At 41.5% G+C, this 26,738-nt stretch overlaps 2 protein-coding genes across 2 annotated transcripts; one reads left to right on the plus strand and one right to left on the minus strand.

Moving 5' to 3' along the window:
* Positions 1-9,764: 9,764 nt before the first annotated feature.
* On the plus strand, positions 9,765-11,314 carry LOC147537979 (uncharacterized). The gene is made up of 2 exons (XM_086642894.1): positions 9,765-10,251; positions 10,749-11,314. Exons 1-2 carry the CDS (start codon positions 9,765-9,767, stop codon positions 11,312-11,314), a joined length of 1,053 nt encoding a protein of 350 aa, XP_086499020.1.
* A 6,173-nt stretch (positions 11,315-17,487) lies between these two features.
* LOC147537980 (uncharacterized) lies at positions 17,488-20,577 on the minus strand. The gene has a single exon (XM_086642896.1). The coding sequence runs from the start codon at positions 20,575-20,577 to the stop codon at positions 17,488-17,490; it is 3,090 nt and encodes a 1,029-aa protein (XP_086499022.1).
* Between the last annotated feature and the right edge of the window lie 6,161 nt (positions 20,578-26,738).

The following is a 26,738-nucleotide window of genomic DNA, read 5'->3' on the forward strand; positions in this document are numbered from 1 at the left end:
TGTTAGGGATCTCACTAGAATAAAGAAGTTGGCTCTTTTGGGGCTGGTTGAAACTAGAGTTAAGGCATCTAATAAACATAGTGTCCAGAGGAGTATTAGCCCTTTTTGGCACTTCTTAGATAACTATGAGGAAGATGAGGGAGGTAGAATTCGGATAGGATGGGACCCTAGAGAGGTGGGGGTGCATCTTTTGTTTAAATCAGACCAAGTTATAGCTATTCATGTGTTCTTACTTGATGGGACAGAATTCTTGCTTGCTCTGGTTTATGGTAAGAACTCCATTGCTGAGAGAAGAACCCTTTGGAAGGACTTGCTAGATTTGTCTCTCTCTTTTGAAGCTCCTTGGATAGTCCTAGGTGATTTTAATTCTGTTATGAGTTGTGATGAGAAGAAGGGTGGACAGCCAGTTAGGCCTTGTCATTATGAGGAGTTTGTGGAGTGTATTCAAGACTCTTTTTTGTTTGATTGTCCTTTTACTGGTTGCTTTTTTACTTGGTCAAATGGCAGAGAGGGAAATGAGAGTATTTGGTCTAAATTGGATAGAGTGCTTATCAATTCTGATTGGTTGGAGTTGTTTCCTAATGCTAGTGCTGTCTTTGAGCAACCAGGGACTTCTGATCACTCTCCTGCCTTGGTTACTCTTGAGGGGGAGGTGGCTAGAGGTAGAAGACCTTTTAAGTTTTTTAATTGTTGGGTGGATGAGCCAAATTTTAAAGAGATGATTAGTGAAGTTTGGGATTGCAAGGCCAGGGGTAATCCTATGTTTAGATTGGTCTCCAAACTTAAGGCAGTCAAGAGTTGTATTATTCAATGGAAGGCTAATAAGTTTAAGGACTTCTCTGCCACTGTTTGTAAGGCTAGAGAAGATATGATTAAAGTTCAGATGCAGCTTCAGGAGGATCCTCAGAATGTCCTTCTTAGGCAGGTTGAAAGGAAGTCAGTGGAGGAGTATTCTCGTGTGGCCAAGGCTGAAGCATCTATGCTGAGGCAGAAAGCTAGGGTCAAGTGGCTCACATTGGATGACAATAACAACAAGTTTTTCTATAGTACTATCAAAGAAAGGAAAGCTAGGAATACTATTAGGAAACTTGTGGGAGTTAATGGTGAGGTTATTGAGGGCCAGGAAGCAGTGGCAGCTGAGTGTGTGGCCTTTTATGAGAGGATGTTGGGCTCAGAAGAAGGTTGTGAAGCTGAGGATGCTATTCTTGAATCTTTTCAGTTTCAGAAGGTTTTTTATGTTCAAAATAGTGAGGATCTGATCAAGCCAGTAAGCAGGGATGAGATTTTGGAGGCTCTTTCTTTCATTGGGTCTGAGAAAGCCCCTGGTCCAGATGGCTTTTCATCTTTTTTCTTCAAAAGTTGCTGGAGCATTGTAGGAGATGATTTTGTGGCTGCTATCCAGAACTTCTTTAAATCAGGAAAGCTGCTTGGAGAGGTAAATTCTACCCTTGTCTCTCTTATTCCTAAGATTCCAAATCCTTCTTCTATGGGAGACTTTAGACCTATTTCTTGTTGCAATGTTATTTATAAATGTATTACTAAAATTCTTACTATGAGGTTGAAGGGTGTGATTTTCTCCATGATTAGTGAGAATCAATCTGCATTTATATCTGGAAGGACTATACAGGATAATATTATGCTTGCCCATGAGATAGTTAGGAACTATAATTGCAAGAAGGGTCAAGATAGATGTACTGTAAAGATTGATCTTAAGAAAGCCTATGACACAGTGAGGTGGTCAGCTTTGCTGAAGATTTTGCATAAGTTTAACCTTCCAAAGGAGTTTGTTCACTGGATTTATGTATGTGTTTCCACTCCTAACTACTCTATTGTTGTGAATGGGGGTTCTTTTGGTTTTTTCAAGGGCAAAAGAGGATTGAGACAAGGATGTCCTATTTCTCCTTATTTGTTTGTGATGGTTATGGAGGTTTTTTCTGCCTTGCTACATAAGGAGGCTGAAGAGGGAAGGTTTCACCTTCATCCTAAATGTAAGGACCCCATTGTTACTCATTTATGCTTTGCTGATGATTTGATGGTGTTCATGGAAGGGGATGGAGGCTCAGCTGTGGCTCTTAAAAGTGTGCTTGATAATCTCTAGAAGAGCACAGGTCTAGGGGTTAACTGTGAGAAGAGCTCTATGTTCTGGGCTGGTGGGGCTTCTGATTCTAAGGAGATGTTTCAACAGACCCTGGGTTTTCAATGGGGTTTATTGCCTATTAGATACCTAGGTCTTCCTCTTCTCTCTTCCAGACTCTCTTATAATGACTGTTTACCTCTTATCCAAAGTGTTCAGAATAGAATACACTCTTGGAAGGCTAGGTATTTGTCTTATGCTGGGAGATGTTTGCTTATCAAAGCTGTTTTGTTTAGTTTGTTGATTTATTGGGCTGCTGTTTTTGTGCTTCCAAAGGGAGTGTTTAAGAAGCTAAATTCCTTATTCTTTAAATTCCTCTGGAGTGGTGTTGATTTAGGTTCTAAAAGGCCTTCTGTTAGAAGGGATATGGTGCTGCTGCCTAAGGAGGAGGGTGGTCTTGGCATTAGAAACATTGAAGTTATGAATGAAGCTCTCAACTTTAGACACATCTGGGACATTGTGAGTGGGAAAGATACCTTATGGGTGAGATGGGTTTCTAGAAATCTCATTAAAGGCCAGAGTTTTTGGTTTATGAATATCCCTTCTAACTGTTCCTGGTGTTGGAGAAGAATTTTGGGCAGCAGGGGTAAAGCTCAAGATCTTATTACACATATGATTGGCAATGGCAACAAGGTGAAGTTTTGGCTAGACTTGTGGCATCCTTTAGGTCTGCTTTAGCCTTGGTTTGAGGAAAGCAGAAGATTCTTACCTGATCTTAGCTTAAATATGGAGGTTAATAGTTTCATCTGGCAGGGGGAATGGAAGGTTCCTGAGAATATGGAGTCCTTTTTGGATCCTATTGCAGATAGGTTGCATGAGGTTCCTATTGGGATGGTTGCTGAGGATACTGCTGTTTGGAAGGTAAATCCCTTTGGAGTTTATACTGTGAAAGATACCTATGAGCATGTGAGAAGGAAGGGGCAGGATGTGGCCTGGTGCAAGCTGATTTGGTTTCCAAATTCTATACCTAGACATAGCTTTGTTACTTGGATGGCCTTTCACAAGGGTCTTAAAACCAACATGAAACTTATAGGCTGGGGTATGAATGTTCCTAAAGCCTGTTTCTTGTGTCTTAAAGATGATGAGACTGACTTTCATCTATTTTTTGATTGCTCTTTCTCTAAAGTGGTTTGGCAGAACCTTATGAACCTCATGGGGTTGGTGTGCTCTGATTTTGTTGACTGGAATAGTGCTATATCTTGGTGCCTTCTGCACTTCAAGGGGGTGAGTTTCTTTTGTCAGCTTGGCTGTCTTGTTCTCAACTCTTTCTTTTATCATATCTGGCAAGAAAGAAATTGCAGGGCTTTCAGGAAAGAGTACAGGACTGAGGTTGCCATTGTCCACCTTATCACTAGTGAAATTGAAATCAAAATAGCTTCATGAAAGGGTAGAATAGAGTGTAATGCTTTGAATAAGAAGTTGTTGGAGAACTGGAACAGTTCTCATCCCTTGGTTTCTTCTTATGTTAAAGGTTATAGATGGGCAGCTCCTGCAGAGGGTGTTGTGTTAATCAACTCTGATGGATCCATGGAGAGAGATAAAGGTGGTTTTGGAGCTATTCTCAGGAATGCCTCAGGAGCTCCTCTTGGAGCTGGAGCAGGATCTTCTCAAGGAGTTAGTGTTCTCTTTCATGAACTTCAGGGTGTCTTGCTTGGGCTGTGCAGCTAGGGGTTGATACAGTGTCTATTGCCTCTGACTCCTCCTCTGTAATTGTTGTTCTCAACTCTCTAGATGGTACTACTGTACCTTGGAAGGTTAGAGGAATGTGGACTGAGATCAAAAGGCTGCTGTTGGGGTTCAAAGTTTTCAGTTGGAAGCACACTTATAGGGAGGTTAATCAAGCAGCGGATTACCTCTCTAAGATGGGAGTCATGGGCACTGTGATCCTGGATATTTCAAACCTGCCTTTAGAATTAGTGTCCATTCTGAAGGAGGATTGTGGTGGTGTTGTCAGACTTCGAAGACATTGGCCCAAGGCTGCTTGAATTTGTTGATTTGTTGTTCTGTTGTTTTGTTGTTTTGTTGGTTTGCTCTTGTTTTTTGCTTGTAAGAGACCTCGGTTTTTTGTTTAGGGGGCCCCCTTAAAATCCCGCTTACCTTTGCAAAAAAAAAGATTCACAATGGCTGGAGCATGATCAGAAGACCTGGGTAAGTCAAAACAGACCTTAGACCCAGGAAATACTTCCAGCCAATCAATGTTGATTAGCACTCTATCCAACTTAGCCCAAATACCATTCTTACCCTCCTGCCCATTATACCAAGTAAAGAGAGAACCAGAAAAAACACAGTCAAACAAACTGGTCCGCTGGATACACTCTGCCAAGTCCTCAAACTTGTTAGCCCTCACTACCTGGCCACCCATCTTCTCATCACTACTCACTATAGAATTAAAATCACCCAAAAACATCCAAGGAGCCTCAAAGGACTCACAAAGATCTATCATATCCTTCCACAAACTCTTTCTCATCTCTTTAGAGTTCTTACCATACACAACATCAACCAAACACTCCCTTCCATCCAACATTCTCACCTGAACAGCAAGGACTTGGTCTGTTTTAAACAATAGCTGGACATCCAAGACCCTTGAGTCCCACCCCAACCAAATTCTCCCACCATCATCCTTTTCATAGTTATCTAAAAAAGTCCAAAAGGGACAAATACTTCTCTGCACAGCTACCTTATTCACCTCCTTTACTCTAGTCTCTACCAACCCCACCATAGACAACTTCTTAGTTCTAACAAGATCCCTCACATCCTTTATTCTAGGGGGATTATTCAGCCCCCTAACATTCCAACTAGCTAAACTAACCATTGAAATTCCTATAAGGACCCCTACCCCTCAACCCTGGCTTTGCCATCCTACCCTCAACTCCTTTGGTAAATAAAGCTACTATATTAGCTACTCCATCCCCATCCACATCATGAACCCCTTCCTCTTCAAACTCAGCATCCACATCTTCATTTAAACACTCCTCCTCAGACATTCCTACCTCAACTGTAGTATCCTCCTTATGCTTATCTTCCTCAAGCTTAACCACACTCACACACTGTCTCTTTATCCCTTTAGCCAGCTCATTCTCCTCATTGCACCCAGTAGAAACTAACCCAATATTAGGACCAGCCTTCTTGTTCCTCTTATTAGTAACCACAGACCAACCAGCACCACTATCCTCCATTACTTCATCAATCAGGCTCAATCCAGCAGGTTGTCCAGCTCCCTTCACACCCTTTGCCAAGTTCAGCACACCAGGTGACTGAACCTGTACTCGAGTTGGCCCCAAACTCTTTGCAAGGGGAACCATGGAAGGTCCCAAGCCCTGAGCACGAGCTGGTGTGCTCCTCTTATTCAGAAGGTGCAAGTCAGGATTCAGTCTTGGAAGGTTAGATACCTTTCTTTTGCTGGGAGATGCCTTCTCAAAGCTGTGTTGTGTAGTATGATTATCTATTGGACTTCTGTTTTTGTGCTTCCCAAAAGGGTTCTTAATGAGCTTGATTCCATGTTCTTTAATTTCCTATGGAGTGGAGTTGAGCTTGGGCACAAAAGACCAGCAATGAGGAGACAAATAGCTTGTCTTTCTAAGGCAGAAGGTGGGTTGGGCATAAGAAGTGTGCATACTCTAAATGCAGCTCTCAACCTTAGGCATGTTTGGGATCTTGTTAGTGGCAGGGATACTCTCTGGGTTAGATGGGTCACTAATAACCTTATTAAGGATAAGGGCTTTTGGGTTATGAAGGTCCCTAATGACTGTTCTTGGTGTTGGAGGAGGATTCTAGGGAGTAGGGAGCAAGCTCAGCACATGGTTTTTCACCAGCTTGGGGATGGTACTACTCTTAAGTTCTGGTTGGATATTTGGCATCCTTTAGGGTTGCTTTATGAGTTTTTTGTGGAACTTAGGAGGTTTGGTACTAATTTAATCTCCAATCTATGGTTTCTGATTTTATTCTTGAGGGGAAATGGTATTTTTCCTCCTCATCTGCTTCCTCTCTTGGATATATTATTGTACCTTCCTTACATTCTTCTCTTATTGGGGTAGTCCCTGATGATAGGGTTGTGTAGCTGGTGAGTACGTATGAGGACTATACCTTAAAAGAGACTTATGAGCATCTCAGACAGAAAGGTAATCAGGTCCCTTGGAATGATCTGGTCTGGTTTTCATCTTCCATTCCTAGACACTGCTTCATTACTTGGGTGGCTTTGCATAGGGGTTTGAAGACCAACTTGAAGCTTCTCTCTTGGGGAATGCAGGTTCAGAGGGATTGTTACTTGTGCTCTCATGAGGATGAATCTGATTTCCACTTGCTCTTTGGTTGCAAATTCTCTGTCTTCATCTGGAAGGAACTTTTGCTTCTCCTTGATCTACATAGCATTCCTTTTTCTGATTGGAATCAGGCCATTGATTGGTGTATTCCTCAGTTCAGTGGTACCACCTTTAGGAAGAAGATGGGTTGTCTAATTTTTAATGCTTTTGTTTATCATGTCTGGAGAGAAAGGAATTTCAGGGCCTTTCAACATAAGAGTAGGTCTGAAATGGCCATTGTCTATGTGGTTATCTCAGAACTTAAGATTAAGGTTTCTGGCTGGGTGGGAAGGATTGAAGCTACTGCTCCTAACATCAGGTTTCTTGAGATGTTGAATGTTAACAGAACTTTGGTCAGACCAGTGGTTAAAGGCCATGGATGGAATGCTCCTGATGAGGGTTGGGTTATGGTTAGCACTGATGGGGCCATGGATAAGGATAGAGCTGGGTATGGAGCTCTGATCAGGAATTCTCAAGGAATGGTCTTGGCTGCTAGTGCTGCCCCTTCTCCTGTGCATAGTGTGTTTGTTCATGAACTGCAGGGAGTCAACCTTGGTTTGGAAATAGCTGAATCCATGGGATTGCAGTATATTATCTTAGCTCTTGATTCTAATGTTGTGGTGTCTTCTCTTAAGGGGCAGGCTAATCAGGTTCCTTGGAGAGCCCGTGCTCTTTGGTCTGAAGTTAGGGGCAGAATGCATAAGTTTATGGGGTGTAAGTTGAAGCATGTTTTTCGTGAAGTTAATGGTGCTGCTGATTATCTTTCAAAGATGAAGTTGAGGGATGTGGTTCACCTGGATGTTACTGCTTTGCCTAGGGAGCTTGCTACTATTGTGGAGGAAGACATGAAGGGGGTCATTCGTATTAGGAAACATTGGCCTGAAGTACCTTGAGTTTTGTTTGCTTTTTAGCTTTCTTAGTTGTGGGCTTTTGCCTTTGTACCTTTGTTGGATTTTTGTTTCAACAATATAGGGTTGGGGTCCCTTTAATCCCCGCTGACCACTTCAAAAAAAAAAATGAAGTCAGCCAACTACTATTAATAAGTGCCCGATCAATCTTGGAACTAATGCAACTCCCATGTACCTGTTAGACCAAGTATAGAAACAACCGGTATACGAGCAATCAAACAATCCCAAATCGGTACCACAGTTAAACATCTCATTGGAACCTTGAGATGGTGAGTTGTTATCACCTCTCTTCTCATTGGCCAACATCGCGGTGTTACAGTCACCCAGCACCAGCCACAGTGCCTTAGAACCCGTCATAAGAAACTCAAGGTCCCTCCAAAGCTCCCGGTGATGAACAATACTATTACTTCCATACACCACTGCCAAATGGAAACCCGAATCATTTGTAAACCGAACACCACCTGCAATAATTTGCCCTCCAACATGGGACACAGTAAAGTCGACCCTACTAGGATTCCAGCCAATCCAAATCCGGCCTCCCGAAACAGCCGTATAGTATTGTTCATCAATAAAGGTCCAGTTGGAATTAAGACTTTGCTGAATACGAGTCTTATTAACTTCCTGAACATGAGTTTCTAACAATCCACACAAACCAATTCTATTCAATCGCACAAAATCATGCACACTATACGGAGAGCGTCATTTAGACCTCTCACATTCTAGCATGCTAAATTAATCATTAAACTATTGGGCTGGTGTTTCGACCCCCTCAGAGGTCTCAGTTTGGCTCTCTAATCTCATTAAATTCTGAGTAATAGTAGGGACTGTACGGGCACTATTTAACATGAGTTCATCTCCATCATAGTGGTGGTTGGCATTATCCAAGGCCTCCCTTTCATGTTCTTGGTTCGAATCAGCAATATCTAAACCATTGGAAGTGGACAAAGCTGAAAAAGGGTTACCTGTGAGAAGACCATTTGAAGTTGATTTACCACGAGAAGATAGATGTGTTTTAGCTAACTTTCTGCTCGGTTGTACTTGTTTTGTTGTTGGAGCTGCCCCTATGTTGAATTTGTGGATTTTTTAGTGTACAACTGACCATTCTCCTACCCCCTTCATGATGCCCATACACCACTTTTTTATTAGGTTGACCACTGTTTTGACCGCCTTTAAGATTGTTGACCTGCTTATTCGGTCCGTTCCCTTTCTGAACCAATGGATGCGCTACAGAACTATCTACTCTCTTGTCACTTCTCTATTGTCTCTGAGAATTTTGCTGAACACCACTATTAGCTCTATTATCCACGTGTTTGGGACACGTCGAATCGTCATGACCAAACACTTTACATGTCGCACACCTTTCCGGTTTCCATGAATACTCTACCTGTATCGTAACCATGTAGTCAATAATTCCTTTTTAACTTTGATAGGGATTTCATTTGGTAGGCTCTTATCTGCTCGCACTTCCACACAAACTCGGGCAAACGACATTTGTTCTTCTGATTTGGTTTTGCAAGAAGTAACTTGATATTCATCGAATCAAGACCAAGTTCAACTTCCTGCAGCCCAGCACTAAGTGCTAACTCCAATCCCAACTCAACACCCTGCAACTCGTGTATAAAGATAGTCTGTCCATCAACCTGACCCGTGGCTACTCTAACAACAATCCCCTCTGAATCTCGAATAATGGCTCTATACCCCGCATCCACCTCGTTCAGAGCACCATCGGTTAATCATTGGTTCTGATAAAGCTCCTGGTCCTGATGGTTCTGATAAAGCTCCTGGTCCTGAGGGTTCTGATAAAGCCCAGCACTAGAGGTGAAGTTACTTTTGCTCTTTCTATAATTGGTTCTGATAAAGCTCCAGGTCCTGATGGATTTTCTTCTTATTTCTTTAAGAGGTGCTGGTCTGTGGTGGGTGGTGATTTCACTAGAGCTGTCTTAAGCTTCTTCAAGTCTGGGAAGTTGTTGGGTGAGGTGAATGCTACTCTTTTATCTATGGTTCCAAAAGTTCCTAATGTGAATACCATGTCTGATTTTAGACCCATTGCCTGCTGTAATGTCATCTATAAAACTATTACAAAGATCTTAACTGTGAGACTAAAGAGTGTAGTTAAGAACTTAGTCAGTGAGAATCAATCAGCTTTTATCTCAGGGAGATCCATTCAAGATAGTATTATGCTTGCCCATGAGCTTGTGAGGGCTTATGGTAGGAAGGATGGCCAGCCTAGATGCACTGTTTAGATAGACTTGCAAAAGGCTTATGATACTGTTAGGTGGAGCTCTCTTCTCAAGATTCTTAAGAAGTTTGACTTACCTGATAGGTTTGTCCATTGGATTGAGGTATGTATCACAACTCCTAAGTTCTCTGTGGTTGTCAATGGTGCTGCTAATGGGTATTTTGGAGGGAAGAGGGGGCTCAGACATGGGTTGTCCCATATCCCCTTATCTCTTTGTGATGGTGATGGAGGTTTTTGATGTCCTCCTCCTTAGGAAGCATAGTTCTGGTACTTTTCGGCTCCATCCTAGGTGCAAGAATCCTATTGTGACCCATCTATGCTTTGCTGATGACTTGATGGTTTTCATGAAGGGTGATATAGCTTCTGCTATGGCCATTAAAGAGGTGTTGCATGAGTTCCATCTGTGTACTGGGCTTTCCGTGAATGGCAGGAAGAGTTCAGTATTCTTTGCTTGTGTGGGTGCTGAGCATAAGCTTGAGTTGCTTCACATTTTGGGTTTTGCAGAAGGTTCCTTGCCTGTTAGATACCTTGGGCTGCCTCTTCTTTCTACTAGGCTTGCTTATACTGATTGCATCCCTTTGATTCAAAAGATTTCCAGCAGAGTTCAATCATGGAAAGCCAAGTACCTCTCCTTTGCTGGTAGACTGCTTCTTGTCAATGTTGTCCTCAACAGTATGTTTATTTATTGGATGTCTGTGTTTGTTCTTCCCAAGAGGGTTTATAAAGAAATCAATTGCATCTTACATAAGTTCATTTGGACTGGCATTGAGATGAGCTCTAAAAGGAAAACTGTTAAGTGGAGAGTTATGTGTCTTGCTAAGTCTGAGGGAGGGTAAGGCATAAGAGATCTTGAAACCCTCAACCAGGCTTTTAACCTTAGGCATATTTGGGATGTTGTTTCTCACAAGGACACTCTTTGGGTGAGATGGGATCAGCAGAACCTCATCAAAAATTAGAATTTCTGGCTCATGGCCTCTCCAAAAGATTGCTCTTGGTGCTGGAGGAGAGTCCCTGAGGGAAGGAAGTGTGCTCAAAAATTTTTGGTACATATTAATGGTGATGGAGCTGCTACTCTTTTCTGGACATACTCTTGGCATCCTTTGGGCCCTCTCATTGATCTCTTTGAACCCCACTTAAGTATAGCTCCTATCTGCATTTGCATATTACAGTCTCAAGCTTTATCAAGGACGGGGATTGGTTTGTTCCTGACTTCTTATATTATGAGCTGCCTACTGTGTTTTCCAGACTTCATGAGATTCAATTGCAGGTTGATGTTCATGACAAAGTGGTTTGGAGGGTAAATTCTAGGGGAACTTATTCTTTAAAGGATACATATGGGGCTCTTAAGCTTAGAGGGTCAGCTGTTAGTTGGAGTAAGCTGTTGTGGTTTCCTAAGTGCATTCCTAAGCACTGTTTTATAACTTGGCTTGTTTTACAAGGAGGTCTCAAGACTAGGGAAATGCTTCAGGCATGGGGCATGAATGTGGAGCTCAGATGTGGTATTTGTGGTGAATGCATTGAATCTGAGTCTCATTTGTTTCTTATTTGTTATTTTTCTAAGGAGCTCTGGCTTAAGCTATGGACTGCTTTGGGTTTCTCTAGACAGTGCTCCACTTCTATTGAGGCTGAGGTTGACTGGTGTGCTGACCATTTTAGTGGGGATCACTCTTTTGTTAGTGACACCTTTAGATACACACATGCATTCCTATCTAATTCTAACTGTCAGCGTCGTTAGTTGGCATCACTCTTTTGTCTACTCTAGGCTAGCAGCGGTCTTTCCTTGCTTAACTTCACCTTACCTTGTCTCCCGGATCAAGTCGAATTTCTAAATTCCACCTCTGTTAGTATGTTGTCTTACTCTACCCACACAGAAACGGCCAATTACCAATCCAATTCACAACTTCATAATATGATAATCATATCCCAGAAATAACAGATCCAGTAGAGAACCTTCGGAAGGCAGAAAAGTAAACATGGAAACTAGGGTATAGAATCCGGGCACGAATTATACACTGCCGCTAAAACTGGAAAATGAATAAAACTGCAAATACTGATAACATCACGATGTACACATCCTCTAAAACTAGACCATTAATAAGCATACAACTTAATTAGAAACATAGTGCAACCCATAAGGTAACCTCAATACACGATTGTAAGAATACATACAAACTGCAAACTAAGCAACTCAACATGAAAACTCCCTCAAGATAGACCAAGTAACAAGAAATAAAAAACAAACTCAAGATAGACCAAGTAACTTTTCAACATGACAGTCTTGAAACACCAACGATAAAAAATGCTATGATAAGCAGATTCATTCTGACATGTCCTTAAAGTAAAAAAATGATAGCATAGACACCCCAAACAAAAAATCGGAACACTCCTACCGATTAAATGAAAGAAGATACACCTTATGGGTAGCCTTCCCATAACATAGAAGCCTGAGAGAAAGACAAGAAAATATGTACGTCAATCCAAAAAGACCACCTGAAAAGAAACTGAAAGAGGGAAGTTCAATTAGATAACCACTCCACAAAAAACAAAAGAACTCAAGCCTCAAATGAAACACCACCAGGACACATGTAAATACTATGTAATGCAACTATGTGCAAGTTCCTTAAAAAAACACAAAATAGATTCACTATTTCTATATATGAATAACTACCACCTCTGTAAAGCAACAACAAAAGATGGAAACCCCCTCAATTCACAAAACAAGGTAATGCATCTCTGGAGTAAGACTCATAACCCTGGAAGAAATAAAATACTTTGTAACCCATCGCCTCCCAACATCAACGTGTCAGAAAAAGGCTAGCCTTCCCATAACACATAGAAGCCTGGCAAAAAGACAAACAAATATGTACAACAATCCAAGAAGACCACCTGAAAAGAAACTGAAAGAGGGAAATTCAATCAGATAACCCCTCCACATATAACAAAAGAACTCAGTCCTAAAATGAAACACCACTAAGACACATGTAAATACTATGTAATGCAACTATTGAAACAACCTTATAAAAGAAGAGACAGAATGCCTTGTAACAATTGCCTCCCAACATCAACGTGGCAGAAAAAACTGGACTTCCCTAAAAGAAATGTAATAATACCGTCTTTCTAAAGGACATGGAGTAACATGGACATTATGTATACAGATACCACGATTTCTGAATAGTACTAAATAGATAAAATGTTAAAATAAGTATAAATCAACAACTGTAAAATGTGATAAATAGATAAAATGTTACATTATGTATACATTTACCACGAATCACGATTCCTGAGAACAAACCAATCACTCACAGTAAGTCCAATTCAAAGATGCCTGTGAAAATCAAATGAACCAAGAAAAAGGACAGAAACAGATTTCCAAGATAAAAGATTCATCAGTGTGAAAATAAAAGTGAGGTTTAGAGGCGAAGTCTTGAGTTCCAGCCAGAAAATAAAAGCCTAACCCTCATTGATACTACTAATAACACCAAAGATGACCATACTTGTTAGCTTGTTCAGAAGGAAAAGGCGTAGCATACATTTTGGCGCCAGAAAGAAAAAGAGATATCAATACCACAACTTACCTGAGGGACATGAGGAAAACACGATCAACTGGTCTTCCGAAATCAGATGCTCCCTGTAGGTATTAAAAAGATCAAATGTTAATCGATACATATAGGTGGACCATCATAGAGAAAGACAATCCAACGCTAAAGAACTCTTTTATAGAATCCATAGAAGTAGGAAAAACACCTGGAGGGAACCTAATCATATCTTCCTGGAGTAAGTCCCGTCCAAAAATCTCTTGGAAAATCAAATAAATTTCGGCACGCTTCAATTATTCAAAGAAGCAAGGTAAGAAAGACCCTGCGAATACAGCACAATTCACTCACATTTCATTTCACATTTACCAAACAATAAGCGACATAAACACACATTAAAAAAACCACAAATAGAGAAAGCGCAGGTAGCTTTAATAGCAAATTAGTAACGGCATTCCTATGACCACACAGAACTAAAAATGAAAGGGAATGGCTATTCCATCACAAAGATCTCGAGGAAAGATAATGCACACGAAAATCAACATTTTCATTCAAGAAACACCCTCAAGCAAATCAATTAGAAAAATGAAGGAGAAAGCTTGAGAAGGAACTAAAACCTTTTACATCTCATAAGCAAAAGTCCCTCCATGTTGGGATTTACCAATAGCTTTTTTTTTTGCATAAATCAGCAGGCTGAGGGGAAACCTGAACCCAAACAAAACCAAGAGAGCTACAAGGCAATCAGCCAATCCCAGAAGGAGGAAGCCCTCCAACCCTCAAACCCAAAAAAAATAACCATCCAAAACAAATAATGCAAAAAATACAACTTAAGAATCCAGCAAAAACAATTCATTTCTTTCTTAATCTAACAACCCCTTGCTTGTCTTCTTCAATGAGTTGCTGCAGCTCCTCATCCAAATCCCCCGGCATTAGGATCTCCTCATTAGTACCTGGCCCGTGCTTAGATAACCAGTCAGCTACCTGGTTAGTCTCCCTGTACACATACTGAATGGTAGGGCTGTTCATCGGTTGGATAACCGAAATTTTGAAGGCATCCATAGACCGAACCGGAAGTAGCGGTTTCTGAAAAACAATGGCCGAGCCAATCCGTCCGTGGTTCGGTTCGGTTATCCAACTGAACACTGTATGAGTGATTCAATATCAACCTCTTTATCATCATTTCTATTTTCAACTTGATGTACGGTTTCACTAACACCTTCATTGGCACCAAGGTAAAGTAACTTATATTCATCGTATGATTCTTCTAAAGTTTTCATTACCTTTGATGTTAAAGCACATATCTGCTCATTAGAAAAGGAAAGCAATTCCAAACGATATCGTAGGCCTGTTTCCTTTTGTCGTGGATCAAGTAATGTAGCAATAAAAAGAATCGGGTTAATCTTACCATAGTCCCAGTATTTGTTATACTTCTCTCTCATATTATTTGCTACTGACCTCAAAAATGGATCCTTATTTTCTGACCACAATCTTATTTGAGTATGAATCATGCATAATTGCCAAATAAACAAATCAGATGTAACATGTAAAGATCCAGAAAATTTCAAAGTTGCATCATAAAAAACTTTCAAGAATTTAATAAAAGCACGAGCTACTTCCCAATCCTCATCTGTAGGAACCCCTTTCTTCTCACCTTCACTACACTCACGGGCAAACGTTTTATCTTGTTGCTCTAATCGCTTAAAAGCTCTCTGATATGGGTCTGCACTCTCTAACATTAGATAAGTAGAGTTCCATCTAGTAGTAACATCTAGACACAAGTTTTTCTTCGCAGTTATTTTCTCTCTTTCAACACATTTTTTGAACTTGTGCAATCTCGCAGGAGAAGCCCTAACATACCTCACTATATTTCGAATTTTGTCAATTGATGGCCCATACTCCTTGAGCCCAGCAGTAACAACAAGGTTTAATATATGGGCACAACATCTCATGTGCATAAAGAGACCCCCCATTATTGACCCCTTCCAATTGTTTACAGTTTTTGACAAATGTGCCACAGCCAAATCATTAGAGCTAGCATTATAAACGGTAATTGTGAACACTTTGTCAATTCCCCATCTAAGTAGACAAGATTCTACTGCTTTACCAATCATTTCTCCCTTGTGGCTCAAAACTTGACAAAAATTCAAGATTTTCTTATGATATTTCCATTCACTATCAATGAAATGAGCAGTAAGACACATATAATTAAGATTTTGCACAGAAGTCCATGTATCTGTAGTAAGACACACTCTTTGACCAGATGATATTAAGAATGTCTTTAAAACATTCATCTCCTCCAGATACATGGACAAGACATCACGTGCAACTGTGATACGAGATGGGACAGTAAACCTACACTCAAGAGTGTAACTATAATCTCTAAAACCTTCACCTTCAACGTGACTAAATGGTAATTCGTCTTTCACAATCATTCTGGCTAATGCTCTACGACAAGCCGCTGCACTAAAAGTAGTGGTACTTAGTTTCCCTCCTTCACCCTTAACTTTTTCGAAAGACAAACTTTTTTGATTTGTCTCTCTACCGGGATACTTCTTACACTTGTATGCTATGTGACTTTTCAAATTAGATGTTCCATTTTTTTTCGAGTCACATGCATATTGTGCGCCACAATAATTGCACTTAGCTTTATCTCCTCCTATTTTGGTAAAGTGAGTCCAAGCTTCAGAAGGAGGTCTAACAGGTTTTTTCTTACCAGAAGGGGTAGTTCCTTGATATTGAGTCAAGGTTGCCGCAGATTGGGTTGTCCCTCCAATTTCATCGTTTTGCTCCATAGGTGTTGGAGGATCAAGAGTGAGATCTGTAGGCTCCGATGATGACGGAGCTGCATGTCCCATCTGAAAATGAAGAAGAAACCAAGTCTTAAAGAGATGAATAATTAAGGAATATAAACAAGTTTAACACCACATTATAAAGATAAAAGATAAGTGAGAAAGATAATTACCGTAACTGATGCAGACGAGGAAGCGGTAGCCATACTAACAATTCGAAGTGATAAATATTCAAAACCACATTAAACCTGAAAGAAAGATAAAAGGAAAGCATTAAATAATTATAAAAGACTCTATCTTTATATATACAATTATACAAATAGAAAATTAGATAACCGCCTTTGTGTTTTATAACCGCAAATTTACCTCTCTAATGTGCAATGACAAAAAACCCTTACCTTTCCAAACTAATTATACTTGAAACTATTGTGTTTGGTTAGGGTATTTCCGTCAATTAAAGGACTATTGACCAAAATACTTAAAGCAAGGGGTTGATCTGACGGCTAAAAACTTTGGTTGGTCCAAGACCTTGCGGCTGTTGATTCATCAAAAAGTCAACCACTAAATGGGATGCTTGGATCTCAAAGCATATCCAAATGAATTGAAATGTGTTGCTTCAACTAGTATAGATATATAATAAGGTACAGACTCAAGTTTTGCTCCTTATCTGTGTTGCTTCAACTAGTGTCGACCAAAGTGTTTACTTTTGTTATTACACAACTCTCTACTCTATCAAATCCAACACAAAGGCTGTTATAAAATACAATAATTATTATGTCACATGAATATGCACACAAATGAATATATCTATATATATAGAATTGACTAATTAATTTTATCACTATCATGAATTCTAGGAGATAATTAGATAATAACACATGCAGATCTTAATCAAATCATTCATATATATGTATTAGTAATTAACTAATTAACATAGATGATCTTAATCAAATCATTTAAATTTAGCAATATAAAGAAAAAAAATTAAATGAACCCTAGATTTTTCTTACCTCCTGATTTTGTAGAGAGAGGGAGGTTTAAACTACAAATTTAATGACTTTAATCACCTGAAATGAACAAAAATAAACTCTAATAAACACTTAAATGAAACTAACTAAAGAACTTTCAAAAATATACCCTAATAATCACCATGGAATTCAATAGTTCATTACCTTAATCCTTCGCTTGAGAGAGTTCGGTGGAAGAGAGATGGTGGACTGGTAGCTTGAGTAGTTGAGTTTCGAATGGAAGAGAGAATGGAAGAGAGATGATCGAGAGGGCGAAAGGATTTCGAGGGAGAGAAGGCGAGAGTTCGTCTGTTCGAGGAGAGAGAGGGCGAAATAATTTTGGGAAATTTGGCATTTGGGAGTTAGGGTTTCTGGGTTTTTTAGTTTGATGGGTCGTGGGACGGTTCGGATCGGTTACCTCGGTTATCCGAAACCCATATCCATATACCGATCCGACGCCCTCGGGTTTGGGGTTTGAATACCCGAGCCAATCCATAATACCTTTGGATCGGTATCCGAACCGGCCAAAACCGTTTGGATCGGTTTGGATTGGGCGGTTCAGATACCCAATGTTCACCCCTACTGAATGGAGCACACTACAAAGTCCTCCATCATCTTTTTGATGTTTCTGTAAAGGAAATCTAACTTCCAAGGAACCTTAGCCCCTTTCCCATCTAACAGAGCTTTAGAGACCTTAGAATCAGTTGCAATGAGAACTTGGGACATCTTCATCTCCCTAGCAATCTTCAGCCCAGCTGCTATACCCTGAAGTTCATGGAAGGTCACTGAGATTGGAGCAGCATTGCCTCTAACAGCAACCAGAACAGTTCCCTCTTCATTCCTGATGACACACCCATATCCTGCTCTCCCCTGGGAATAAGATCCATCTGAATTGATCATAACAACACCCTTTGGAGGTCCTTGCCATTTACACTCAACTGTTTTAGGAATAATAAAGTTGAACTCCAAATTCCAAGCAGCAGCCACCCCTCTATTTCTAGCATTATCAACTGCTTTACTAGGATGAGAACTAAGCTTGAGTCTCACATCTTCAATGATTTTGTGTAGCACAACATCCTTACTTAAGGCCTTCTCATTGTGGATCCTCCTGTTCCTCTCCCACCATATATGGTAGATAAACCCATTAAAAGCAAGTTTACCTACCAAAGCAAAACCATCTTTACCACTGAACATAGATGTGCACCAGACCACCTCTTCTTCCCAAGGCCTCTCGATGACCTGCACTATACCCATCAATCTTAAGATTCTGCCCCAAATGTACTGAGAGAACTCACAAACACAAAAAAGATGAGACTCATCCTCACTTCCTTGTCCACAAAGAATACAAGCTGGATCAACCTCAATACCCCAAAATAAAAGTTTGCACTTAGTTGTTAGCCCACCCTTTAGCACCAACCAAGACATAAAGCTCTGCCTGGGAATATTATGAGAAAACCATACCAGCCCATGCCAAGGCACAACAACTGCTTTTAATCTCAGGCCATTATATGTGTCTTTCAAGGTAAAAACTCCAGAGTCACTAGCCATCCAGATTTTAATGTCCTCATACTCCTCATCAATGGACACTTCACTGATCCTAGCTGCAAAAGGCTCAAGGAATTCTGCAAATTCCCAAGGGAGCACCCACTGGCCATTGGAGATACAAGAACTGACCTTAGCATCAGCATGAAGCCTGCTATTGTATCTGAAAATATTGGAAAAACCCTCATTAAGTAACCCCATAGGATGCCAATTGTCTTTCCAAAACCTGGTGCTCTGACCATTTCCAATAACATGACAAGCAAATAGAAGCCCATACTTCCTGAACTGTAAAAGCCTCCTCCAAACCCAGGATGCCATGTTTGGAACATCCATCAGCCAGAAATCCCTCTTCTTTATCAAGTTAGTTTGTACCCAATTCACCCACAAGGTGTCTTTATTGGAAAACAGGTCCCAAATATGCCTTAAGCAGCAAGCAAAATTGAGGATATACACATTCCTAATGCCTAAACCCCCCTCAGACATAGGAAAACAGACCTTGGTCCAACCCAAGGCAGCCCTTCTAACCTCATTCCCAGCTCCAGACCATAAAAATCTACTCAACATGTGATCCATCTCCCTAAGGACTCTCTTAGGAAGAGCAAAAACACTCAACCAGAACAATACCATACTGACCAAAATAGTGTTAATGATGACCACTCTACCAGCATAAGATAAGAACTTTGTTTTCCAAGACTTAATTCTAGTCCTTATCCTATCAAGAAGAGGAAGACAATCAGAGTATTTCAATCTGGATGAGATTAGAGGAACCCCCAAATATCTCACAGGCAAAGAGCAGCAATTAAAACCCAAGATGTCACCTATCTGGGCCAATATAGGTTCAGTCACTCCAGCAGCAAACATGGAGCTCTTCCCATGATTAACTCTCAGGCCAGTACACAAATGGAAAACCTCCAGAACATGTAAGAGGGCCTTGGCAGAGGCAGAATCACCCTTAGAGAACACCAGCAAGTCATCAGCAAAAGCAAGGTGTGTCACTAAAGGTTTAGTGCATCTAGGGTGTAAACTAAAGCTTCCCTCAGCCACCTTTCTCATAATTAAAACATTGAAAACTTCCATCACAAGGACAAAGAGATAAGGAGACATGGGACAACCTTGCCTCAACCCCCTCTTTCCTTTAAAATACCCATATGAGCCTCCATTGACCATCACTGAGAATCTAGAAGAAGAAACACAAGCAAACACCCATTGCCTAAACTTACTAGGAAAACCCATTAGTTCCATAACCTTCATTAGAGCAGGCCATTCAATAGTGTCATAAGCTTTTTGGAGATCAATCTTGTAAGCACACCTAGCAGGACCAACAGACTTGTGATAATCCCTAGTGAGTTCATGGGCAAGCAATATGTTATCCTGGATGCATCTACCAGAAATGAAGGCAGACTGACAAGGACTTATCAACTTGGAAATGCATTCTTTCATCCTCATAGTAAAAAATTTTGCAATACATTTATAAATAATGTTGCAACAAGAAATTGGCCTAAAGTCACTAGCTTTAGAAGCATCGGGAGACTTAGGAACTAAGGTCACGAAAGTGGAATTTACCTCCCCTAATAGCTTCCCAGATCCAAAGAACCTCATTATAGCCTCAGTAAAGTCATCACCCACAATATCCCAGCAAACTTTGAAGAAATAGGCAGTAAAGCCATCAGGCCCAGGAGCCTTTTCATTGCCAATAGCAGCCAAGGCCTCCACCACCTCATCCCTAGTTACCTTCCTGGTTAACAGCTCACCTTCATGTTCCTGCAAAACAGATTCAAACTTCATATCTGTTAGTAAAGGAGGAGTCTCCTCAGGGTACTCAGAGACCCCAAACATCTTTTGGTAGAAAGCTACACACTCCTCAGCAACTAGATCAGGCTCTATCAATTTCTCATTCAACCCATTATACAAAACCTGAATATAGTTCCTTGATCTCCTCTCCTGTAAGGAAGCATGGAAAAATCTAGTATTTCCATCCCCCAACTCAATCTTCTGCACTCTAGACTTTTGTCTGGTCATAGACTCCATCCTTGCTAATTTAGAGTAAGTGCCCACAGATCTCCTTTCCTCTTGTCTAGTAACCTCACACATAGGGTTCTTTTGCAAAAGGGTCTGCCACTCCTCCATTGCTTCCCTAGCTTTATGGACTTTACTAGCAAACCCACAAAACCTCTCCTTCTTCCACTTAGTCAAGGCAACCTTAACATTTTTCAACTTAGATACAAGTCTGAACATAGGATTCCCATTCACAGTCTTACCCCAAGCATCATCAACAATTTTCAAGAACCCCTCTTCTTCAGTCCAGCAATTGAAGAATTTAAAAGGCCTAGTGTCACGACCCTACTTCTTTGGAAGGTGTCGTGCGGCACTTGTGCGCACTCTAGGTACAAGTCAGCCTAACAAAAGTAATATTACAAGAGATGGGTACAAGTATATTGGGTAGCTACAATTGAAAGCAACAAGATTTTATTGATGGTAAGTTGAAAGCTACAATTTACAACAAGCATATGACTAAGTAAGCTTCCTAAAGGCTAGGGAAGCTTCCGGCTCTTTGGTTGCCCACAATTTGGAAGGTAGGGGTCTTCCACTCAAAGCTTACCATCCACTCCCCTACATAGTGTCAAATAACCGTTTAGCCTAATTTTACAAGGAAACATCAATATTTTCACCAGGCATACTCCTTTGTTTGGCCTAAATGACATCTATGTCCCCGTGCCAAGGGTATTCTCTAGGAAGCTACTATATACAAGAGGCACCTTCCTAAAATGCATGAGACATATGCCAAGATAGCCTAAGGCATATGCTAGACATATTACAATGCATCAAAATAGCAAAAAGACACGGGCCATCGGCAATACCAACATGGCTTGACAAGATGGCCGTGACAGACTCCCCCACTTGTTATGTCGCCGTCCTCGACGACTTCGCTGCCAAGTACTCCACGATCTTGTCGGCATGGTCTAGCAAGGAGCTGGCGCGTTGCCAACTGGCTTCGGCATCTGGCAGGTTCCTCCACTTCACTAAGTACTCGAGCTCTGGTGGTGAATTGTGATGAGCTTGAGCAAGACGATCAGCAACTATCTTTTGCACCTCCTTGGTCAGTTGGAGCTCCGGCCTCGGATTTGATCTTTGTTGGTTGGCACGTTGGGGATCCTCCTGATCCTGGTTGAACGGCTTCAAGTTGCTGGCATGGAATACAGGGTGGTGATTCTTCATCCATCTTGGGAGTTGTACTTTGAAAGAGACCTTCCCGACCCGAGCAATGATAGGAAAAGGACCATCGTACCGTCTCACCAAGTTTTGATGTAGCTTCTTCACGAACCTGGATGTATCCCTGTTGATCTTGACAAGCACCAAGTCACCTACTTTGAAGTTGTGTGGTCTTCGCTTGTCATCCGCGAACTTCTTCATGCGTTCAGCAGCTTTCTCCAAGTGAGCTTTGGCTATTTCTACTGTTCGTTGCCACTCCTTAGCAAAAGTGAATGCCCGTGGGCTGGTACCTGTATAACCTGTTTCAACCGTGTGGGGAGTTAACGGTTGCTGCCCTGTTACCAGTTCAAAAGGTGTCTTGCAGGTTGAAGAACTCTCCTGCAAGTTGAAGCAGAACTGAGCTACATCCAGTAAATTCACCCAATTCTTCTGGTTGGCACGAACAAAGTGCCTAACAAGTAGAGCGTTGAAACGCTCCGTCTGGCCGTCTGACTGCGGATGATTGCTCGTTGAGAAGTTCAGCTGCGATCCTAAGAGTTTCATGAGCTCGGTCCAAAACCGCCCTGTAAACCTTGAATCACGGTCGCTGATAATAGTCTGAGGCACTCCCCAATACTTCACAACATGCTTTAAGAACAAGAAGGCCACTTCTTCCGCAGTACAGTGAGCTGGTGTCGGAATAAAGGTTGCATACTTCGAAAACCGATCAATCACCACCATGATGGAAGTATACTCCCCCACTTTTGGCAAGCCACTAATGAAATCCATGGAGACACTCTCCCACGGACGCTGCACCACCGGCAATGGCTCCAAAAGTCCCATAGGTTTCTTCCGCATCACCTTGTCCTGTTGACAAATGAGGCAAGTTTGTACATACTCCTCCACTTGATTCCTCATGCCCGGCCAATAATAAGCTTTCTCAAGTAATGCCCAAGTACGTCGGTTGCCAGGATGGCCAGCCCAGACCGTATCATGGCACTCCCTGATAAGCTCCCGCCGCAACTCCGCAGAGCGCGGTACATATAGACGCCCACCTGTGGTATATAACAAATCATCCTTGATTCTGAACCTTGTGGAACGCCCATTCTTCACCATATCGAACAAGATCTTGGCTTCTTTATCACTCTGCAGCCGCTCACGAACCTTGTCGATAATGGTGGTCTTCAACTGGGACATGCTCCTCTGCCCCGAAGTAACTAAGGCGGCCAACTCCGCCTTCCTGCTCAGTGCATCCGCAACATTGTTCACCCTTCCTGGCTGATACTCCATCTCAAAATCAAACTCTGCCAATGACTCCTGCCAGCGAGCCTGTTTGGAAGTAAGCTTCTTTTGAGTCATGAAGTGTGAGGCAGCAACATTATCGGTCTTCACCAGAAACTTCGACCCCAATAGATAATGCCTCCAGACCCTTAAGCAATGAACAATGGCCAACAACTCCTTCTCCTGAGCAGTATAACGTCGTTCCGCTTCGGAAAGCTTTCGGCTCTCATATGCAACTGGGTGACCATCTTGCACTAATACCCCACCAAGTGCAAAATCAGATGCATCTGTGTGAACTTCAAAAGGCTTGGATATGTCGGGCAATGCCAATACGGGATCTTTTGCAACCTGCTGCTTCAAGTCCTCGAATGCTTCTTGACATTCCTTCGACCAAACCCAAGGCTTATCCTTCTTCAGCAAATCTGTCAAAGGTGCCGCTCTGGCTGAATACTTCCTTATGAACCTGCGATAGTAATTTGCAAGTCCAAGAAACGATCTAAGCTCCGACACTGAAGTAGGCACCTTCCACTCTTGGATAGCTCTCACCTTCTCCATCTCCATTCGGATATGCCCATCGCCTATAATATGGCCCAGAAAACCGATGTGTCCTTGCGCAAACGAACACTTCTCCTCCTTCACATATAGTTGGTTTTCTTTCAAGACCCTGAACACCTGCCTCAAGTGCTCTGCATGATCTTCCAAGCTGTGGCTATACACAACAATATCATCCAGATATACCACCACGAACTTATCCAAGAACTCATGGAAGATCTGATTCATCAAAGTACAAAACGTGGCAGGCGCGTTGGTTAAGCCAAAAGGCATCACCAAGTACTCAAACGCACCATACCGCGTCACGCACGTGGTTTTTGGCTCGTCACCTTCTGCAACCCGAACTTGATAGTATCCGGAACGCAAGTCCAACTTCGAAAAGTACCTTGCCGAACCAAGTTGATCAAACAAGTCCGCTATAAGTGGGATTGGGTATTTGTTTTTCACGGTCACCTTGTTCAATGCCCTATAATCCACACATAGCCTCAAACTACCATCGTGCTTCTTCTGGAATAGCACAGGAGCACCATAAGGAGCTTTCGAAGGACGGATGAATCCCGCCTCCAATAGCTCATCGAGTTGCTTTCTCAATTCGGCCAACTCTGGGGGAGCCATCCTGTAGGGAGCTCTAGCAGGTGGCTTAGCTCCTGGAACCATCTCAATCTGGTGATCAACAACACGCCGTGGGGGTAACGCCTTTGGGAGCTTTGCTGGCATCACATCCTTGAACTCCTTCAGGATGCTTTTGATCTTGGCAGGTACAGGCTCTGCATCTACTCCTGTGGTCTCCATCTTCAAAGCTGCCACGTATGTCATTTCTCCCTTCTTTAGGCCCTTCTCCAACTGCATAGCTGAGATCATCTTGTCGCCTCGACTCTTCTCGGCAACGATCGGCACCATACACGGTTTATCTCCAAGGAAACATATGCTTCCCAAGTACGGCATCGGCACCATCTTGTGCTCCACCATGAAGTCTAGACCAATGATGACCTGAAAATCATCCAAAGGCACACAAGTAAAATTAGTCCTTCCTGACCACTTGCCAATCTCCATGGGCACATCACGGGCTACTCCATTCACGGGCTTTGGCGCCGAATTAACGGCCTTCATGCGACTTGGGTCCTTATGGAGCTTTAGACCCAATCGCTTCGCCTCTTCTGCGTCTACAAAGTTGTTGCTCGCTCCCGTGTCTACCATCACCAGGAGTTTTATGCTATTGTAAGAGCTTTGACTCACTGGGAGCATTATTTGAGGTTAAATCAGTTCGTTTTACATTCTGATCATGAGGCACTGAAGTTCATAAACAACCAGCACAGGCTAAACAACCGACATGCTAAATGGGTAGAATTTCTACAATCCTTCTCATTTGTGTCAAAGTACAAGGCTGGAAAAACAAATATTGTTGCTGGTGCACTCTCAAGAAGGTATGCTTTAATTTCTATACTGGATTCTCGAATTATGGGATTTGATTTGTTGAACTCTCTATACAATGAGGCCTTAGACTTTGCTGAAGTCTATAATGAGTGCAACAAGGGAGTTACAAATCAATACCATTTGCAAGATGGATTTCTTTTTAAATGAAACCAGCTCTGCGTGCCAAGGAGTTCTGTTTGGAGTTGCTGATTCGTGAAGCACATGGCGGAGGTCTTTCTGGTCATTTTGGGATTAACAAAACGTTGGACATGCTTCAGGAGCATTGCTTCTGGCCCAAGATGGTACGAGATGTTCATTCAGTCATAGAACGATGTGTCACGTGTCAAAGAATGAAAAGTCATTTCCAACCAGGTCTGTACACACCTTTACCTGTTCCAATACAACCCTGGGATGATGTGAGCATGGACTTTATTGTGGGACTACCGAGAACTTAGAGGGGTAAAGATTTTATCATGGTGGTAGTTGATAGATTCAGCAAAATGGCTCATTTTATTCCTTGTCACAAAACTGATGATGCTAGTATGGTTGCTTACTTGTATTTTAAGGAGGTTGTACGCCTTCATGATATTCCTAAGACTATTGTGTCCAATCGTGATTCAAAGTTTCTGAGCTATTTCTGGAAGACTTTGTGGAGATTACTTGGTACTAAGCTACTTTTTAGTACTTCTTGTCATCCACAAACTGATGATCAAACAGAAGTGACAAATAGAACTTTAACTACTCTTTTGAGAGGCTTGATAAAGAAGAACTTGAAGGAATGGGATATGAAGCTAGCTCATGTTGAGTTTGCTTATAATAGGTCAACAAGCTACACTACAAGACGTTCACCCTTTGAGATTGTGTATGGTCTTAATCCACTTACTCCAATTGATTTGATTTCACTACCTTTAGGGTTTAAGGCAGATTTTGAAGCAAAGGCAAGGGTAACTACTATGAAGAAGCTTCATGAGAAGGTTCGAGCAGAAATTGAAAGAGCTAATGAGAAGTACAGGAACAAGGCTAACAAGAACAGGTGAACTAAGTCTTTTGAACCAGGTAATCTGGTCTGGTTACACCTAAGAAAGGAGAGGTTTCCAAAGAAACGCAAGTCGAAGCTGATGCCAAAGCAGAAGGTCCATTTAAGATACTTGAGAAAATTGGTGATAACGCTTACAAATTAGAGCTTCCAAGTGACTATGGTGTTTCGGCTACATTCAATGTAGGTGATCTTTCTCTATATTTTGAAGATGACAATTCAAAAAATTTGAGGACAAATCCTTTCCAAACCGGAGAGTCAGATGCGGGAGCATCGGAGCTAGATCAACCCGAGCTGACCCAAACAGCTCTGGATCACGAAACAGGTCTGAAACAAACATCGCTAGGATACGATGACATTCCTACCTAGGGTCCGAGCGTTACTTTACTGAAATTAGACCAATCTACTGGATAATTATGGTCTTTAAAGAAGTTTCTCGCCGACTTAAAGAGTCATTCTCGTTTTATTAACTTGAATTAAATTTAGTCTAGTCTTTCTACATTCATGCATTTAAACTAAGAAAGTTTCCAATGTAACTAGATTCTATGCATTTAGACTAGCTTTTATTTCCTCATTTAATGTATTATCCTCTATGCATTTAGACTAACTTTTATTTTCCCATTTATACTAAGAAAGTTTACAATGGAAAAATCAGAGAATATTGAATTGGAAATTATAGAGTCTTTGTGACTTTGGATCTGTTTTAGACCAATTCCTTTATCCTCTTGTTTTGGAAGAGCCATTGGCGGTGGATTTTCGAGCGTCTTTATCATCTGGTGGTGGCAACTTTATCCAGGTGTGGTGTTAGCTCAACCGG

Source organism: Eschscholzia californica, unplaced genomic scaffold (assembly GCF_041429995.1).
Source record: "Eschscholzia californica isolate CP2 unplaced genomic scaffold, dmEscCali1.0.p SCAF_5, whole genome shotgun sequence".
In the NCBI taxonomy this organism is placed as follows: Eukaryota; Viridiplantae; Streptophyta; class Magnoliopsida; order Ranunculales; family Papaveraceae; genus Eschscholzia; species Eschscholzia californica.

Coding starts and splice junctions, on each gene's coding strand:
- LOC147537979 (XM_086642894.1), top strand. CDS start 9,765: ATGGGTTGTCCCATATCCCCTTATCTCTTTGTGATGGTGATGGAGGTT. Junction 10,252..10,748: donor TGTCAATGTTGTCCTCAACA/GTATGTTTATTT, acceptor TGCATATTACAG/TCTCAAGCTTTATCAAGGAC.
- LOC147537980 (XM_086642896.1), bottom strand. CDS start 20,577: ATGGAGGAGTGGCAGACCCTTTTGCAAAAGAACCCTATGTGTGAGGTT.